Raw genomic sequence first — 19,006 nt, forward strand, 5'->3', positions numbered from 1 at the left:
AAATGCAACGTATGATCTTATCAGCGACCATGAATAATAAACCATAGATAGAATTGTCGAATAAGGAAAATTGGGTGTTATCATGTACCTTTGTATTAGCTAAGGTCACGAGCTGGAGATAAGTGGACTCGAACCATTGACATCCACCACTCAAAAATCTTAGAAAAGACCAACTACTCAAAAATCTTAGAAAAGATTTGTTTAGAACCCTATAACTAAAATAAAATCATATAGTACAAACGATTGAATTTACTGTCTGTAAGCCATTATATCTTCCACCCTCAGATTCAAGGCATTTAAGTAATTTTTAGAAAAGTAGTGAGGCCCACTTCAAAAGGATGATCAAATAGTTCATTTGCTGGGCCACAAAGTAAATAGGCCGTACAGCGTAGATCATCTCCATAGGATTTATCCTAACCCTCTGATCCATAGTACTCCACCCTATTGAGATTATCTATGGTATACTATTTACGTAGTGGCCCAATAAATGAATGGTTTGGATCATCCTTTGAAGTGGGCCCCACTACTTTTCTAAAAGTATTGGACTTCAAGCTCCCTCACCACATAAAAACTCAGTACTCCATCTCTGATCATGGCGCTGGTTGGGTTGTGACTGATAATCGATGGTCTTAACAAATGGACCATAAACGACACTCTGCTTTGGTGGACATTGCTCATGCTCTGGGTAGTTCTACCATACAAGCATAGGCAAAGTACATGCACAGATTCTTGAAGGTGATAAGATACCTAACAAAGTGACTCACCTAAGGAAGAACTATACACCCAATAAAGGTATTAATAGTAAGATCTTTGGAACTATATACTCACTTTGTTGTAATGAACCCTTCTCATTTTTTTAAAAATGAATTGAAGACTTCTCATTGTTATCATTATTGAAACTAAAGAAAAATATCTATTATATCCCCTATGACATAAAAATCTGATAAATGACTCATTTGGAACACTAACCAAAATAAAATACAAGGACACATTCTTGGGTGAATAAGATTTTAGTGTTCATTTGTAGTTTATTTGCATTGCTGATACAGTTCTAGAAGAATTTTTAGTTCCTGGATGATGAACTGGACTGTTCAGTCAACAGCCACCAGCCCACCACCATGGATGGAACATGGCCAAAAAACAAACAGATTAGTGATACTAACTGTTCAGATCCAGACAGTAAAAATGGAAAAAACAACAATCCACATTCAACAGTTAAATTCCACTGATCAGATATAAAATCTCCAACTGGCGCGAATTCTTGCATACATGGAGATTTTTCTAATATAGCTGTAATGTAAACTCATCTGAAAGTTGTTTACTATCTTCTTTCACACAACTGGTGGAATGTTTGAGTGGTACAAAAGTTGAATCTGAAGATCATTTTAGATTTCATGATTCAATCTAAAGAAAAAACAGGTTTTCTTTTGTACAAATGAAATTGAACTACTTCTGTGCTCCTCTTGATCTTAGATTTTCAAAACAATCTGATGATATACAAACATGGGCACAAGATTAAAAAAATCGGGAACATGTCGCTTCGCATATTTACCGCGATAGCCAAGTGGAAACTGCCACCATTACAACCATGATTACCAAACCATAGTTCACAAGGGTGTCGGCATCGTCCATTGTTTCGGCATGATTATGCAAAAGCTTCAATATATGGTGGAGAACATCATCTTCCTCCTGCAGATTCACAATTCATAGCTTCTCAAACATCTAAGTAGCAGAAAGGAAGCCTCTTTGGAATATAGGGAAAGTAACTAGAAGTCTCACCTCTATATTCATGTTACTTGTTTTGTCTTCAGCAGTTGCACTTGTCAAGGTTCTTCCCTCCGCTGGATCTATCGGCATTTTGATTTTGGGGTCTTTAAATGAGAGGCCCGTATAAGCTGTATCCGTGTGAATTGTTTCCATGACTGAACCAAAAAAATTTGTAACGGGTACCTGAGATGATGACGGTAAGATCAGCTCTCACTGAAATTAAATCGTACATGGTGCCCAAGTTCTGGTTACTAGATCATGCTAGACAATCAACTAAGCATTGGGAACCAAGTCTTCCGTATAGAGATGGGAGTTTGGCATAAATCCCAAGTTCAGAAAATCATTTAATTTCGGAATATCATCCATAAAATGCATCTATCCATTTAAGGATCTCGAGGAATTACCTTTCCAGACTTTAAGATAAATGCTATAAATAAAGACGTAAACATTGTGACTATGGAAGCATTAAGGCATTTCTAAAGAAATTTGAAATGCCGAGATCAAAAGCATATGAGATAAATTCAGCCCATACCTTGTCCAAAGGTCGTTGATATAGATCTGTTCGGTAGTATGCAGTTGACATCAACATACTTGGATTGTATGAATTGAAAAGACTGCAGGGAGCGAAATTTCCATAAATCAGAACCCAAAGGTCAATTTTGAGGATAGAAAGCATTTAATTATTACAAAACAAAGAAAAGAGAGAAAAAACATAAACTAGTAGAGGGCAAAATAATCATATTAACTATGCATCTAAATAATCACCATAAAGGCCAAAACTAATAAGGATCTAGCGGACTTTAATGGAGGTCATCTTTCCACATTAGAAATGCCTATTTAAGAATCTTGGGCTGAAGGGGATTTGTTTGAGAGCCCTCAGTCGAGTCTTGTTTCTATATGCCTATAGTTGGTGGCCAGTCTACAGAGTTCTGATTCTTACAATTTTAACTGCACTTGTGCCCAAGTAGGCTGGGGTTCAAGGCGTTATTTGAAGCAAGCAGACAAAAAACCAAGAGGAAATAAAACCAGCATGGTGCACTAGTATGAGAAGTACCTTCTACACTATTCAGGAAAATGTTTTGCTCCTTGGCTGTTTCCTATGAAAAAGTTTCAAACTTCAAAGAGGCTAAATGACATTTATATGGCTAAAGGGAAGATGAAGTTTCCACATAACAGTAATAATAATAATAATGGTCACAAGACTCACAACTCACAAGCCCTCCAGGCTTTGTACATTTTATTACAATAATATGATGAAATGACCTTGAGGGAGGTTGGAAAACATAACTTGAAAGTAGAATGATCCATGGTATCACATATCCGCATTGTATCGTTTATATAAGCCACGTATCAGTATCAATCTAGGCCGATATGATATTCTCCGATATTTAACAGTTAATGAAACATCACACCCACATTAGCCTCATACCGTATCAGGTCATAATGGCCGATATTCTCCTCTTTCTTCATTCTCTTTCTTCTCGTTCCCTTTCTCCTCTTTCTTGCTCGGTCCCTGATAGTGTATGTGCAATTCTTACCATTCGCTATAAAACCCTTTGCATGAGCAGTTGCTCCTGGCACATTGCAAATCGATCATTTATCCAATATCTCGCACATCTCATCAATGGAGGGATGCGCTTTGGTGACCTTGCAGAACTCATCAAACTCGACAGCAATGTTGACTGCCAATTTCCCATTTCCTTGTCCATTGTCGTCGATTGAAACCTTCAAACTCTTCGTCCTTTACTCTGCATGTTGCACAAACTTTATGCCTTTCAATGGAGGGGTTCCATCTTGCAACAGCTCTATTTGAGCATCTATTGCTCCAAGTATTAATCTTCCATTGCGGAAGACATCACCAACGCAAAGGCCCCAAAATTCTTTCCCAACCATTGCCCATTTAAGTAACGATATTTTAATGATCACAGATAACGAGCTTGTTTTCTAATGGACAGAGATAACAAGCTAATAGACTTATGAGGATCTTCAAAAATAGATTTGTCTATCTCGGTCCAAATACCCAATATGACTGCAAAAGGGGATATTTGCCAAAGAACCCACCCCTTTTCGCCAAATGGGCATCTCGACCGTACCACCATGAGCTACTTCACCGATTTTGGAATTAACCATGAAACACCAAAAAATTGCTTGAATAAATAACCCAAAATACCATGAGCAGATTTACATGGAAAAAAAGTTATATCTGGTCTCTGCCTCCATACACATAATTCATCTACCGGAAAGCATAAACTTTTTCTCACAAACATCTCACATGTGGAAAAAGTTTACCTCCAAATGTCATCCGACAAAAAACCTCTACTTGTAGAGGGGTCATAACCGCAAAAATAATTGGATGACATAGGCAGATCATAAATAGCAATCACCTTTGCTGTCCTGAATCCAAAATTCATATATTGGGATCATGGGGGCAAATACAAACCTTCTTCTAAGTTCTAACAACCTTGAAGACTCAAAGTAACACTTAAATTCCTGCTATTTAAAATTCCTTACATAGAGCAAATCCCAAACCACCATATCCCCTTCGCTAAAGTAGCATATGGGCAACGTTAGCTCAGATATGAATGGAAAAGACAAGATACTCTTACCCACAAATCCTCACAAAACCAAATGCTCTCTCCATACTTGTCCCCAATAATATTGCGCATGATGTAAGGATTTTCTACTTACAAGAGGATGGTATACTAGAACCTTCCAAATAAAAAAAGAGGATGGTATACTAGAGTTGCTTTGTTATAGAAGATAGATATTTGGAATCATGCATCAATGATGAAACGGCATTGTAAAGTGTTCCAATTGAATCCGGTTGGGGTCCCACAGTTTTAGCGCCATGGTTTATATCTTTCTTTGACCAAATCCTTTTCCAATTTTGTAGAGATCATTTAACTGAAGTACTAATTACATACACTTTCCATGAATCTTATCCAGTTTTTTTCCCTTAAACAACAGATTAACTCATAGAGCCGTAACATTTGATCAAACCCTGTCTAGACAGTTTTTTTTTTTTTTTTTCTGAAAAGAAAAATTAATTTTAAATTGTTAAAGTAATATCAATCAACCCTTTCTAGACAGTTACAACAAAGATATGAACTTTCTATGCCTCAACCAATAATTTCATCACTCTTTGGAACAATAATATCAAACATGATAGCTCAAACACATTTAGACTCATAAAGGTCACATATTTACCTGCTCAATGAAGCATTGTTGTACATATTCAGCCTCTCAAAGAAGGCAAGGGTATAGAAAGTGAACCGATCCACGACAGATACACCAACCTGCATGGAAGAAACAAATTGACCAGGAGGAGATCAAACTTTGTTTCCATAGGCACTTAATTTGAATATATAAACAGCGACCCATACACCAGATCTTCACAGGAGCAACAAAGTTTCCCATGCAAACTTACATCTGAGTCAAGGTGATGAGAGTATGAATTTTCTCCTTTCATACTACTCCCAATAGCCAAAACACCAGGCGAATGAAGCTGCACAGTGTCAAGGAAAAGTCAAAGTACTATATAGACAGATAGTTATATCAAGCAGATTGAAAGGATCAATGCAGACACATTGCCTTATTCAGTTTTTCAGGTCCTATCCTAAGCAAATACAGTCGGATCAGCAAAAACAAAAACCCCAAAGACGAGTATATATGCTCAATTTTTAAAAATAGGGGCTGGAAGTACAATAGATAGTTCTGAAATAAGAAAGCTAGGGCTGCTATCCACTTTCCAAACCAAAGATTTATAAAGTTCAGCAACACAAAACCGTAAATGCAATGTGAATTTAAGGCGTACTTGAAATAAGACAAAAAGCGTGTGTGGCATTTTTATCCCTTCATTTATTATTCGAATGCATGGCAATTGAATGTATTTGTTATTCGAATGTATGAAAATTACATGATATGAAGCATGAATTATCCACAGCTAAACAAATAGTCAAATGCATAATGAAATGGTAGTACAGTATTAATAGCAAAGACCGCCACATAAGATGGCATACTGTTGAGAAAGAAGTCCAATACCTACTAGCTAGTCTGATTGATTAGAAAAGCAGATATAGACTCGATAACAAGAGGAGTTTGTGCGTCCCATAAGTAGATTTTAGGGATACATGTTAAGCACTCTATACCTGGTTTCCGCACTAGATTTTGAGAAATCTTGTTGCATTTGTTTCTCGAGAATATCAAGTTAAATTCAATTGGCCAGTTACATGGGAAAGCAGAAGGAGATCATCCATAGCTTGGATTAGGGTCATAGGCTAGAAAATGAGCGGCAACATCACCACCAATGAGCTGAGATGATCTCTCTTTACTATTGATATGTAAGGCATAATTTAAAAATCTGAAAACTTGACCCAACTCATAGTTTGATCAGTTCGAATCAACTCGAAGAATAAGTCGTCTTGATTGAGTCATGTAAATCACGGGTCAAAGGATGAAAAGATAGCTGAGAGAGAGAGAGAGAGAGAGAGCTCTGCGGGGTGAGGATTGGGGTCATTTGGAGTTTTCTCACACCCAGACATAGGGTTTCTTGAAATAAATGCCCGTGAAACTTCAAAAAGAAAGTAAATAAATAAACAAGTACATGAGTAAACACTTCCACACGACTTGGTCCAGTAGATGAAACTAGCTGAGTCATGCCCCATGAAAATCTTGAGTAGCATTTCGAATTAACTCAGCTCTCTCAAGTTGATCAGTTTTTAAACTATGTTTTTTTTTTTTTGAATGGTAGTTTTTAAACTATGTTAGCATTGTGTAATCTGACCAAGTCTTTAAAAACGCAAATGAGACACGGAACACGGCCGAAGAAAATCCTAGTCGACGCGGTCGAGTATTCGGTTGATGCGGTCATAATTCGGGAGAGCCAATGGAGTTTTTATTGACTCTGCAGGGTAAAACGCGGAACGTGGATGCGGTGCAACACAGAACGCGGCCAAGGTAAAAGGGACTCAAGTCGGGGGAGTCGACGCTGGGAATTTTAAAACTATGATCTGACCCATAGATATGTTCTGTGACAACATGAACACAAATCAAATGTTGCATCCAACAATTGAAAGCAAGGAACAAGGGAGGACTGGTCTTCATAACCAAAGCATTTAGAATGGAGCAACCCATAAACAGACAACATCGTCACTATTTAGCGTCGAAGCAAATGTCAAAAGAGTTTTATATGACAATACTTTCTGTAGTTTTTTTTTTTTTTTTGGGTTTATGGAAAATTGAATGCAAATTCCTCTATTTATGTTTGGTTCCTTGCACATTGGCAATTGGCTAGCTTAACTTATGATGTTAATATATTTTCCCTCAATAAATTACGAATCAACCTTTCCTTCTAAAACATGTTTCAGTTGCATGTAAAGATCATCGTGTTTTCACCTTGTCATTTTTTATCTTCCTACACTCATTGCAGGGGTTAGCATCCATATATTCTCCCATTAAAGTATGTTACTGAAATCCGTACATATTTATAATTGCCTATTTTGGCTTTTTTAAGTGCATATATTGTCGCACAGGAAATGATATGAAGACACACTTATGTCAAGGTTGTCCCAGACACCAGGGATATGTTAGTCAAGGTATGGGTACTTTCGTCTTAAAGCAATGTATCCTTGAAAAATGGAAGAATAGGGAGGGCTGTTAGGGACATCCCTGACACAAGTGTCTTCCTAACAACTCTCGTCTCAGTGAATAAATGAACCAGCTTTCCATTCAAAACATGCTTCAGAAAAGTTTACCAAGGAACTCTTGCAATTGCTTTAATGAACACTACAGTCTATTTTAGTATTTTATAACCATATCATTTCCAAAGACCCTACAAGGCTACAACATTCGCAACTGCAGAAGATAAAATTCAAGCAAAACTTCAAAAAAAAACTAAAGCAAACAACAAACCTGAGAGAAGAGGGTAGCAGCTTGGCAAGTGTCCACCATTATCAGCAACTCCTTGAATCTAAACAGAAGAGACGAGTATTGAGTAGATGAGCTGATCAGACCACATGCATTATTCTGGAAAATACCACGCAGTTATTTTTTTTTTGGGAAGAGTAAGACCATGTAGTAACCCATCTATAATGAGCAATTGATTCTTCTAAAGATAAACTAAAATATTCTAAGGTTTTTTTAGTCACAATGCATAACTTGAATTCATTTCAAATCACAATTAAATGAAACAAAAAGGAAAAAAGAAAAGCCACAATAAACATGACAGACATATTCTCACCTACGCTTCTCTTTCATTTGCTTTACTGCATCAGCTAAATCATGACTTTGAAGCTCTTCAGAGTCCTGGAATTTTAAAAATTGGTCTCCCCCATGCCCAGTCATGTATAAAAGTATGTGGCTTCCTTCATCACTCAAGAGACGTTTTGACCTTGGAACAGCGGTGTCATGGCGCCCAGTCAAAACCCGTAAAAAGTTTTCAACAGTTACTTCATAACCTCGATAATCTACCTGATGAATTAAAGTGAAAACAGTTTTTTTAGTCACAATGCATAACTGACCATAAATACTGACAGTATAATGCATAAGCTGTAATAATTTCTTGCATGTTGTTGTACTGTTAAAAATCAAACAGTCTCTTGTTGATTTTCTTTGCTGTTTTCTTGCTTTCTTGTTTTAACCATAGTTTGTTGCCTGACAAACAAAATTGTGATAAATAGAACTAAAATATGATCTCAAGTGATTAAGGCTACTGATATTGGTGGCACTACCATGCTTGGATAACTGCACAAACTCTGCCTGTCTCTTATTATTTAAACAGCTGCCAAAGGTTATTGCAGTTCCCAAAAAGCTTTCAAAAGCCCATTAAAAAAGAAAAGACAAGATGAGTTGGTGCAATTAATAAAACATGGTAGTACCAATATCAGTAGCCAACATTAATTGATAATTATATTGTAGCATGAAAGGATTCCTCCATTACAAGATATGAGCTTTCTGAAGATTGAGGTATATTCTTGGAATTAACACAATTTATGGTCATGGTACGAAACCAAACTACTATTCTTGGACATAGTTCAAAATTTCCACCGAAACCGACTCGAAATGACCAAATATTCCTATTTCCAAACCGACTCGAAATGACCAAATATTCCTATTTCCATCCCCGCTGATACTGAAACCAAAACCGCATGTGCATGTGCATTAGTGCAATTATTAAAACATGGAGGCATTATTTGTTGGAGGATGGGTATTTAAGGTAAATTGTGTGTGCATTCCCTATACGTCACTCCGACAACTCATAATCAAAGAAGCATATAATGCAGGAACTTTTAAAGGGATAAGCCTAGAATGAGAAATATTCTTTTCGTAGAGCATAGATCATGACATTTCTCTCTATGTGAAGAAGTGTGGAATTTGTCAAACATCTGTCGATTTGTACATGCTTACGTATTCTATCTTACCCTTGGGAGGAGGTTCGCAACACTAAGCGAGTGTTTTCGGAACAATCTATGGGGAATTCTTGGAACGACTATGAAATTTAGCATTATCATCTTCCAACCGATGGTAAAACAGAGGTGGTGAACCACATGCTGGGAAACATGTTGAGATCTCAAGTGAAGCTAATAGGAAATTGGGATCTTATACTTCAGAATATTGAATTTGAGTTTAATTGTTCCAAGAGTCGCACAATAGGTTTCTCTCTATTACAAATTGTTCTTTTTCTTAATCCCCAAGGATCCCTTCCCCTTATTCCTACTCCTAATGTTGAGAGGCTGAATAAGGTGGACGAGAAGATAGCTGATTTGGTGATTCTCTCGCTAAAGGGATTGAGTAATATTTCTAATCCTTACATGTGGGGAAAACTCTGCCCCACCCCCACCCCCTATCCTTCCTTTTTTGTTGAATAGCTGTTCTGCCCCCTTTGTAATATTTTTTTCCAAGTTCCTATTCCTTTTGCTTTAATAAAATTCTTACTGGTAAAAACAAATTACAAAAAGGTTCTACTACCATAGCAAGATTCTAAACCACTTATTTTCATTCTATTCCCAACCATGGTTTTAAATTTCCACCGAAACTGAAACGAAATGACCGAAATGTTTCTGTTTCCATCCCCGCCAAAACCAAACCGAAATGACAAAAATGCATAAACCAAAATCGTAAGCGTAATAGTGGTACACTATATCGGTATGTATTACGTAATTATTTTTATATGAATTGCATGCAAAATGTGGTCCATGAATTATGTATAAATATTTATATGAAGGCTACTGATATTCCCATGACCATGTTTTGACAATGAGACAAACTCAACTTACTTTATTATTTAACCAGCTATCAAAAGCTATTTCAATTCCCAAAAAGCTTTCAGCAGTCAATTAGAAGGAAAAACAGGGTAAGTTTGTCTCATTATCAAAACATGGCAGTGCAAAATATCAGTAACCTTATAGAAATTACATGTGAAATTTGGTATGTACTAAATGATCAGAGATGCACGACAATGCATGTCACTAGGTGTTTAATGTTTTTAAACCATTATAGACAGTTGTCTTGCTTATGTGATGGTTTCTAACTGTGTATTTGAGCTAATTCTAGCGTTCCTGAAGTTTCATCTGTAAATTCTAACATTTGCATATGTTTCCGTGGTTTTACAGGATTTCTACTTAAATTTCCAACTGAAACACAAGTGTTTCCGTTGCGACCGAAACCTAAAGTTAAAACCTTGTTCCCATCTAAGACATTTATAGAAATATTTTCAACTTTAATTTCCATGATGATCAAATCATGTCACAGAAATTCATGATCAGATTCCTAAACAAATGCCTATGATCAGGCCCATTTACCCCATCGAGCTCCATGTGATTATCTGCATAAGATAGGAAAAGCAGTCAAAAAAGATGTGGAACAAAAAGATATCCAAATACCATAAGATTTTGGTTATTATATAAATGATGGTGGCTGGCCTTGAGGTAAAAATTCTTGAAGGGGGTCCTAAAAGGCTCATTTGGATTCAATATACCAGATTTTGTCATATCACCATTGTCCAGTAAGTCCATTAGGACAAGGCATTAAAACTCTCCACACAGCTTTACTCCCTCAACACATTTGGAGCAGTAAATAGATGATATAAAACAAGTCCAACTATCATACATACAGGACACAGTTGCATTTCATGGGAGAGATAAAATCAACCTCTTGAATCTATCTCTAGGTTAGAAACACAGTTTAGATCTATAACTTTTCTGGCATGCTAGATCATATTTACTTTTTGTAGCTTTAGTCGCAAGACACTTTTCACCATAATATTTTTCATGGTAGAATGTTACATTATGGAAGAGAGAGAAAAGCCTGCTGATATTTTTTAAAAAGCCTACTGAAATTAAGTCTAGTTTAGAGACACAAGGAGAGATGTTAGAGCTACAACTCTTGTGGGCTGCGAGATCTTGAGAGTTAAAGTTTATTTCATGATATCTGAATTCTGAAATGCCAAAAGCTTATCGCAATGCTTTATTTTGTGATAATTGTAGAGTCATCCATAACCCCATGTTTGTTGAAGTGTGTGCGTATTAGAAGTAACTGACACACGTGATAAGAAGTCATTTTGATTCTCCCACTTCATGTGTTTTAGCTCATAATTTGGAGTCCAATTCCCTGGCATTTTCTGAGGTCCAAAATTTAATAAAAATGAAGGTGATCAATATATAATAAATCTTTCATGGATACTTGAAATAATTGTGATATAACCATAATTATCAATGTTTAAATGAAGGATTGCTAAATTAATCCCAATGCAGCTGTGAGATAGTTACACAACATATATAGCAATAATAACATTAATTCATGGTTTTAAATTTCCATTGAAACCAACATGAAACGAGTGAAATGTTTCTGTTTCCATCCTCATAGAAATGTATGCCGAAATTGAAACCAAAACCGAGTATATTAGTGGCATACTATATCAGTAAGTGTTACGTAATTATATTTATATGAATTGCATGTGAAATGTGGTATGTAATGAATTATTAGATATGCGCGACGGAGCATGTCACTAGGTGTTTGATGTTGTTAAGCCATTATGGATGACTATCTTATTTATGTAATTGTTTGCAAGTGTATTTGTGTTCATTATAGCATTTACTAAAGCTTTATCTTAAAATTCTATCATTTATACATGTTTCGATACGTTTTCATGATTTAACAGGAATTTCACCGAAATTTCCAACTGAAATCAAAGCGTTTCCCATTTCTGTGACGACCGAAATTTAAAACCTTACACAAAATACATACAATATAAGAATATAGTATACATGCTTAATAACAAGAAGGTTGTCGAGAATAAAGATGGCATGCAAAATTAAATAGATTAGACCTATTCATTCTTGAAGGAGAGAAGCCAGGATTGGCCAACATCATCACACTGAATCAAATAGTAAAGATAGTGTAGAACTATAAAAGTATAATGGAATGCTAGTTTATGCCTTTCTTGCACATCCATAAAAGTCTCACTCAAAAAACTGCCATGAAAATGGAAGCATGATAGTCTCCGTCCAAAAATTGGACCCAACGCAGTGGATCTTTAAAATGGAGACCAAGGATCACAACCAAAAAGCAAATCAGCAAATGCTTCTAGCCTTTGGACATTTGCCAAGGATGCCAACAACAGAGGGTGCCTTCCCAAATTGCACATGGGAAGCCCATGGCCAAAGAACCCACTTTCTTAATGAAATTTTCTAAATAAATCCTTTCAGAGATCTATAAAAGTAGAGTGCACATGCAGAGACATCGTAAATATTCCATTTGGTTCGGCTTCAAATAAAATAAGTGTAATTGACTGTTAAGCAATTAAGGTGAACTTAATGGATCATAATGCCCACTTCAAATTAACAGGCTAATGCCTAGATTGCCAAGGGAAAGCTTAATGCATTTTCTTTAGAACACGTATGTGAAGGATAACTCGCCTCAACATTATCTCCATATAAGTTAAGGCGGTGATTTTCATTGTTGAAAACTTGGGCAGGGTAATTGTTCCTAGCATTGCACGCCATATCATCTGCCAACATAAGTATAATTCTCTCATCAGGTATTCCTAGCCGTTTTACTGTCCTGGAAAAACTTCAACAAATCACTATCTTGAACAATTTCTGCAACACTAAAATTTGTGAAAAGTTCCAAAAAATTATTCTTCTTACCTGTACAAGGATAGAGTATTGGCCATGTGTCGGTAATTAAACCTGATCAAAAATCAAAATTTTAAAATAACCAGCATAGTTAAGAACATGAAATTCAAAAATGTGCATGTAGTCTACTAGCGTAAGGAAATACCAAATAACTATAAATGCTTAGGCAATAAATAAATTTAGACATTGATGTTGATATACCCGAGTCTAAATAGATTGAATGGGCAGTAAGCTTGTATTACTTATAATAAATATTGTCCTTCAGTAGTGGTGTCATCTAGCATGATATTAAATTGTCGATTTCATAGGAAATGGATCATATAATGTTAAGGCCAGCCACTAGTAAAACACCTTCCCAAAAATAAAAAGGCATTATCAGCGAAACTTCCTTGATTATTTGTGGCCTCCCATGAATCAGACAAACACCAAAAACAGTTTATCTGGGATTAATGAAGGCGACAGGACACGGCAATTAAACTGTTGACTTCAAATAAGCTGGGCACTATTAGTAACCCATGCGACCATTAATGTTTGTAATTTTGTATTGATCTGGTTGATATTGGCGAATTATTGAGAAGAATGCAAATAAAAATTCGTTTAACAAAGCTTAAGTTGCCCTTACCATTTCTTCTTCTTTAATTAATAAATCCTTACCAAGTTACCCTTGTACTTTGAACATGGAATTGTGCATAAGAACAAACTTTAATATTCATGAGTCGGGAAAGATCAAATGGAAAAGTAGAAAACTATCTGACGTTTTGGGAGGACAACTACTGATATTCTAAAACACACAACATTCACATTTCGTTCTACAATAGAGATTTCAAGTGAAATATGCCACCGTTTCTATTTCTTAAGAAACCAGGAATCAGCATAAAGATTGCATCGAAAGTATTTCTAAAAGCTACTGCTTGATTATACATTTCTCTGAATTGGAAATAAGCAGCAGATAACAGGATATTCTCACAGAGATAAAATTATCCATGATGTATGCTAAAAGAAATGATCCCTGTAAATCTTAGTAGTAAATATCGTTCTGGTGACCATTTCGTTTTGGTCACCGGGACAAAATGTTTCGGTCAATCCGGTCATTTCATCCGGATTTCGTTTGAAACTTTTCGGTCCGAAAAAATAGTAAAAGATATGAAAAAATCCCAAAAAATTCTGAAATTGTTAAAAAGATAAAAGAAACAATTAAATGAACCAAATGGGGGTATTCCCTTATTTACATGTAAATCTTAAGTAAATGGACAATAAAAATAGTAAAGGCATTTACTTAAATGACTTTACATGAAAAACAGAAAAATGGGGAATTCCAGACGGAATGACCGGAATTCCAACCAGAATGGACCGGAATTCCGGCCAGAACAAAATTTATGGTCGTACCGTTCCGGATTCCGGACCGGAACCGAATTCCGGACCGGAACCGAATTCCGGTCCATTCCGGCCGGAATAGAACAGAATTTAGAGCTAGGCTGAAAATATTTGTAATTCACAAACTAGTCAATGGTACTTGTGTCGATTTACGAAGTCCAAATATGGAAAAAATGAATTATTCGGATAAAATTCCAAATATAAAACCTAAATCTGGAATTAAAGAGTTTCATGGAACAACAATGATAATAAATTCAACTGCCCTAATACCATGATAAGAACATATTGAATAACAAAGTGTCAAGAAGCAAATTACATAAAAGTTCCTTCAATCATCTGATGGAAGAAAGAATAGAGAAGGTGAAAAATTATGGGGAAGAAGTGAAATCTGTTTTCATTGATTTTCTAACGACAGAGATGCATTGACTTCTATATATAAGAATACCAAAGAAGACCAAAATACGCTTAATGAGTGGTAGTCCACTAAATCATATGACATATGCACTCTATTTTCATTGATTTTCTAATGAGAGATACATTGACTTTGATATATAAGAATAACAAAAAAGACCAAAATACACTTAATGAGGGGTAGTCCACTAAATCACATGACATATACACTAGAAAGTCCACTAAATCACATGACATATACACTAGAACGCTCCTCGAGCTGAAAAGTTCCCTGAAACATGATCACGTTGGCAATCAAATGCAAGTGATAATTGGTAGGGAGACCCATTGTAAGAATATCTGCAACCTAATCTCCACTCGAAACAAAGAGCAAAAGGATCTGACCACACTCTACTTTCTCTTAAACGAAATAATAGTGTATTTCTATCTGTTTCGTATTGGGATGAAAGATTGGGTTTTGTGATGACTTAATTTAATTGCACTTTAATTATCGCGATATAGAACATGGAAATTTGATTACATGTGAAGCTCTTGTAGAAAGTGCCTTAGCCAGGAATTTGATCCCATGTGAAGCTCTTGTAGAAGGTGCCTTAGCCGGGAAGCTCTAAAGTAGTGAAAGTCATGGCTCGTTATTTTGCCTCTGCATTAGACCTAGCAACTGTGTGTTACTTTTTCACTACCCAGCGAAATCAGACAAGCATTCACCAAATTACAGAACCAGGTGACAGATCTCAAATCCGAGTTATCAGCCTAGTCCACATCAAAATATCTTTCAACCTTGACTCCATTGTTTTGACAGACCCATGGAAGAACTTTGAATTAGAGTCTTTGTAATGTACCTCACAATCCTCTTTGTTTCCTGCAAGTGTTCCTCGCTTGGGTCATGTCGGAATTGGTAAACTTCATTTATTGCATATCTAATATTAGGTCTTGTAAAAGTGAGGTATTGTTGAGTTATCACCATTATACAATGGGTAATATACTAATATGATCCTTTATCTTTTCTCCTTACTAGCCTTTTATGGTAAAGTATCACTGTTGTTTGACTAATTATCATAAGAAATCAGCAGAGAAGATCAGTGGAATACTTTTTCAGCATCAATACGATGCCTTCCTTCATTCTATCTACCTTAACCTCAAGAAAGTAATTTTAACTCTCTAAGCTGGGTTTTTTTTCAAATTCATGTCAAAGTTCTCTGTAAGTCCATCTTTCAGTCTTTGGATCTATAGATTCTCACTTCTAATAATGATGATGTCACCAGTATTTAAAAAATTGCACTCATACAAGAATTTGGCCGAGGTCAAAATCAGTCAACTCGGGTTGACACAATCAGATTTTCATAAACTCAGGCAAGTCAAAGGAGTTTTTATTGATTTGTAGATCAAAACTCGGACTCGGACAAGAACTCCGCCAACGTAAAAATTAGTCGACTCGGGCAATTCATTGATTGACTCGAGGAGTTTTAAAATAGTGATCTATAATGACTAAAATAAAAAAAACATACATGAGTATGCATATATGATGAATAGAGAATTGCTTGACATGCTTATTTTATAACCTTTTGTCTCAAGAGGTTCATTAAGCACAACAAATCAGGCTATTGGTGCCTGTTCTAACCCATAAATGGAATTCTTGAGCCTCTACATGGAAGTATCTTGTATGTTAGTTTAAACCCCAATGGTTGTTCCATATAAACTTCTTCATTTAGGAACCCATGTAGAAAGGCGTTTTTGACGTCCGTCTTGAATTGTTTCTAGCCAAAAGAGCTAGCCAGAACCAAAATAAGCCTCATTGATGACTATGCTGAAAGTCTCCTCATAATCCAATATGTTGCTGGTTGTACCTAACAATAGTTCCATCAGGTTTTTGCTTCAGTTTATATACCCACTTGCATCCCACTATGCTTTTATCTTCAAGTCTAGCAACAATGTCCAAAGCATCCATTTATTCTTCCATAAATTCCATAAATTCTTCTATAAATGAAGACGATTCAGCTGCCTTGACTACTCAAGTCGTTGAAGGTTGCTTATGTTTTTCTTATCGAGGATACATGATACATCTACTATCCCAACTACTCAACTGAGTGTCACTCTACAGGTAAAGATGGCACATAAGTAGGTAGGCTTTGTAGAAGTACGGGTTGATCTTCCCTTTAATCTCATGGCAATCGTTTGGAGGGTCATAAAAGAGAAACTCATTGAAAGACACATGGAGTACTGTATGGTAATCTGGAATTGTGCATGTAAATGTAGGGATCTGTAGAGGGGACATTTGGCCCAAGACAGAGGAGGGGAGCATTGTAATCACATAACTAGTTGTATGAAAAGCTTGTCTGTCTATAGGTGTTGTGAAGCCCCATAGTGAAATGGCATCGAAAGACCAGCCTCAGTTATATGTCACTGTGCCCGCTCTACAACTCTATTTTGAGATGGTATGTGAGGACAAGCAAGTGTACAACATAATAGATTAGCAAATCGGCATGTGTAAAAGAATCTATTATTAAGAAGTAAAATCATCAAATGCAACATAATAGATTAGCAAATCGGCATGTGTAAAAGAATCTATTATTAAGAAGTAAAATCATCAAATGACCTAATAAGTAGAAGAATGTGGTATTTAGGTAGACATTCATATCTGGAATAGTCTTCTACGAGCCCCCATTGTGTTTGGTTCTAATTCTTTACGAAATTGTTTTGTAAGCATCCTTGTACAAAAAATAAACTATGTTTTGACAATAATTATACATTAGTTCTTCATAAAAATATATTAACACTGTATTTTGTTCATATCATCCGGTTTAAGATGCCATAAATACACCCAGCCACCATAGTCATCTGAAAAATAAAAAAAGAACTTTTATTGCCACACAAAAAGATGCACCATGCATCGACCAATTAGACTGTCTCCTTGTCCAAGATTTATACTTAATTGATTTGATTCAATATGTTGACTTATGAGGAACCCTTACATAGAACAACTCAATGGCTCCTAAGAGTTTTAGAAGAAGTGGTCAAGTGGGTTTCTATAAATAACATGTAACTAGTCTTTTTCAAAGGAACGAAGAAATTTATCCCATAAATTGTGTCTGTGAACACAGAGGAGGACTGACCCTTCCCTTGAAGTGGCTCAAGAAGCTGATCTTCCCTCTAAGAAGATCAATCACATTGCGAACCGATTTGGGCTCGTAACAACGTCCGTGTGATGGTGACTACATGATTGGACAAAAATACTGTTATGTGCCTAGATGGGTCCCACTTAGGTAGGATAAATTAGTTTATATATGTAGTATTTTGACTATTTTCTCTCTAGTTGTGTGGTATGGATAGAAGTCTTAGAGATAAGGGTTATCTAGATTAGCTTGGGTAGGAGTTTTAGAGGAAGTGGTAAGTGGGTTTTTTTATTTATAAATAACATGTAAGCTGTCCATGGAGATTAATGAAGAATTTTATCCCAGAAATTGTGTCTTCAAAAACTAAGAAGATCAATCACGTTGCGAACCGATTTGGGTTCGTAACAAATACATCCAAAATCTAAGGAACTTGAAAATTTTTAGCATAGGCCATGAGAATCGAAACCCCATTGTGTTAAAATCAAGCATAGACTAAGATAAGTACAGAATTTTCATGAATCCAATAACCTAAGTTTTCTAGGCACCCACATCAACAGTCCATTCATTTCAATAACCATATCACATGAAATTAAAAATATCCATTACATCAGAACAGGGTTAATAATAAGGTAAAATCAAGGAAAAGGTAAATGAGTACCAGAAGCGAGAGGTGCAAACCAAGACAGCCCAGTTGTTGGTATGCATGGCGGAAGAAGAAGAAGAAGAGAATGCATTTGATTGGTAGATATGAGAACAAGCCAAGAGCAAGATCAGAAACCATTTTCCAATATTTGGCCACCTGGGTTTTGATTTGGCGATCGTGGAAACCATTTTCCTGCTCTGTATGGAAAGCTAAGGGCTAAGAAGGAACAAAAGTAAATGAATTGAGAGAGCTGCCTTTTACCTTTTGTTCGTTTTTATGTAGCGTAAGCCCGTGTAGTCCGGTATTTTTCAAAAATTAGAGTACGGCTTAATGATCCAAACCGTCCATTTGATGGGGCCACTAGGTAAACACGTTGTGCTTGTGCCCCAAAAATCATTTCTATAGGATGATCCCAATCCTTGGATCTAATGAGTTTTCCATAATATGCAGTTACTTGATAGATCGTGGGGCTAGATCATGCTATGGAAATGATTTTTTTGGCACAACCTGTTTATGTTATGGCCTATCAAACGGAACATTTCCATATGATGATCCCAACCCTTAGATCT

General features: G+C 36.1%; 1 protein-coding gene and 1 non-coding gene across 3 annotated transcripts; both read right to left on the bottom strand.

The window, feature by feature from the left end:
• Positions 1-1,186: 1,186 nt before the first annotated feature.
• On the bottom strand, positions 1,187-18,681 carry LOC143876121 (Peptidase C13 family). 2 transcript variants are annotated; one of them, XM_077377769.1, is made up of 10 exons: positions 18,453-18,681; positions 12,912-12,953; positions 12,681-12,825; positions 8,006-8,235; positions 7,678-7,735; positions 5,195-5,272; positions 4,975-5,063; positions 2,300-2,381; positions 1,780-1,950; positions 1,187-1,689 (listed from the first exon to the last, which is right to left on the bottom strand). In XM_077377769.1, exons 1-10 carry the CDS (start codon positions 18,623-18,625, stop codon positions 1,549-1,551), a joined length of 1,209 nt encoding a protein of 402 aa, XP_077233884.1. In that variant the 5' UTR covers positions 18,626-18,681; the 3' UTR covers positions 1,187-1,548. The 2 variants fall into 2 exon arrangements, with proteins under 2 accessions (XP_077233884.1, XP_077233885.1); XM_077377770.1 differs by having other exon boundaries at positions 12,681-12,772; positions 18,453-18,669.
• On the bottom strand, positions 13,221-13,346 carry LOC143876315 (small nucleolar RNA snoR83). The gene has a single exon (XR_013250371.1). It is a non-coding gene; the product is annotated as a small nucleolar RNA snoR83 (small nucleolar RNA).
• Positions 18,682-19,006: the final 325 nt, after the last annotated feature.

The sequence above is a fragment of the Tasmannia lanceolata genome, unplaced genomic scaffold (assembly GCF_043159265.1).
Source record: "Tasmannia lanceolata isolate RefF3 unplaced genomic scaffold, GAP_Taslan_0.1 ptg000004l, whole genome shotgun sequence".
In the NCBI taxonomy this organism is placed as follows: domain Eukaryota; kingdom Viridiplantae; phylum Streptophyta; class Magnoliopsida; order Canellales; family Winteraceae; genus Tasmannia; species Tasmannia lanceolata.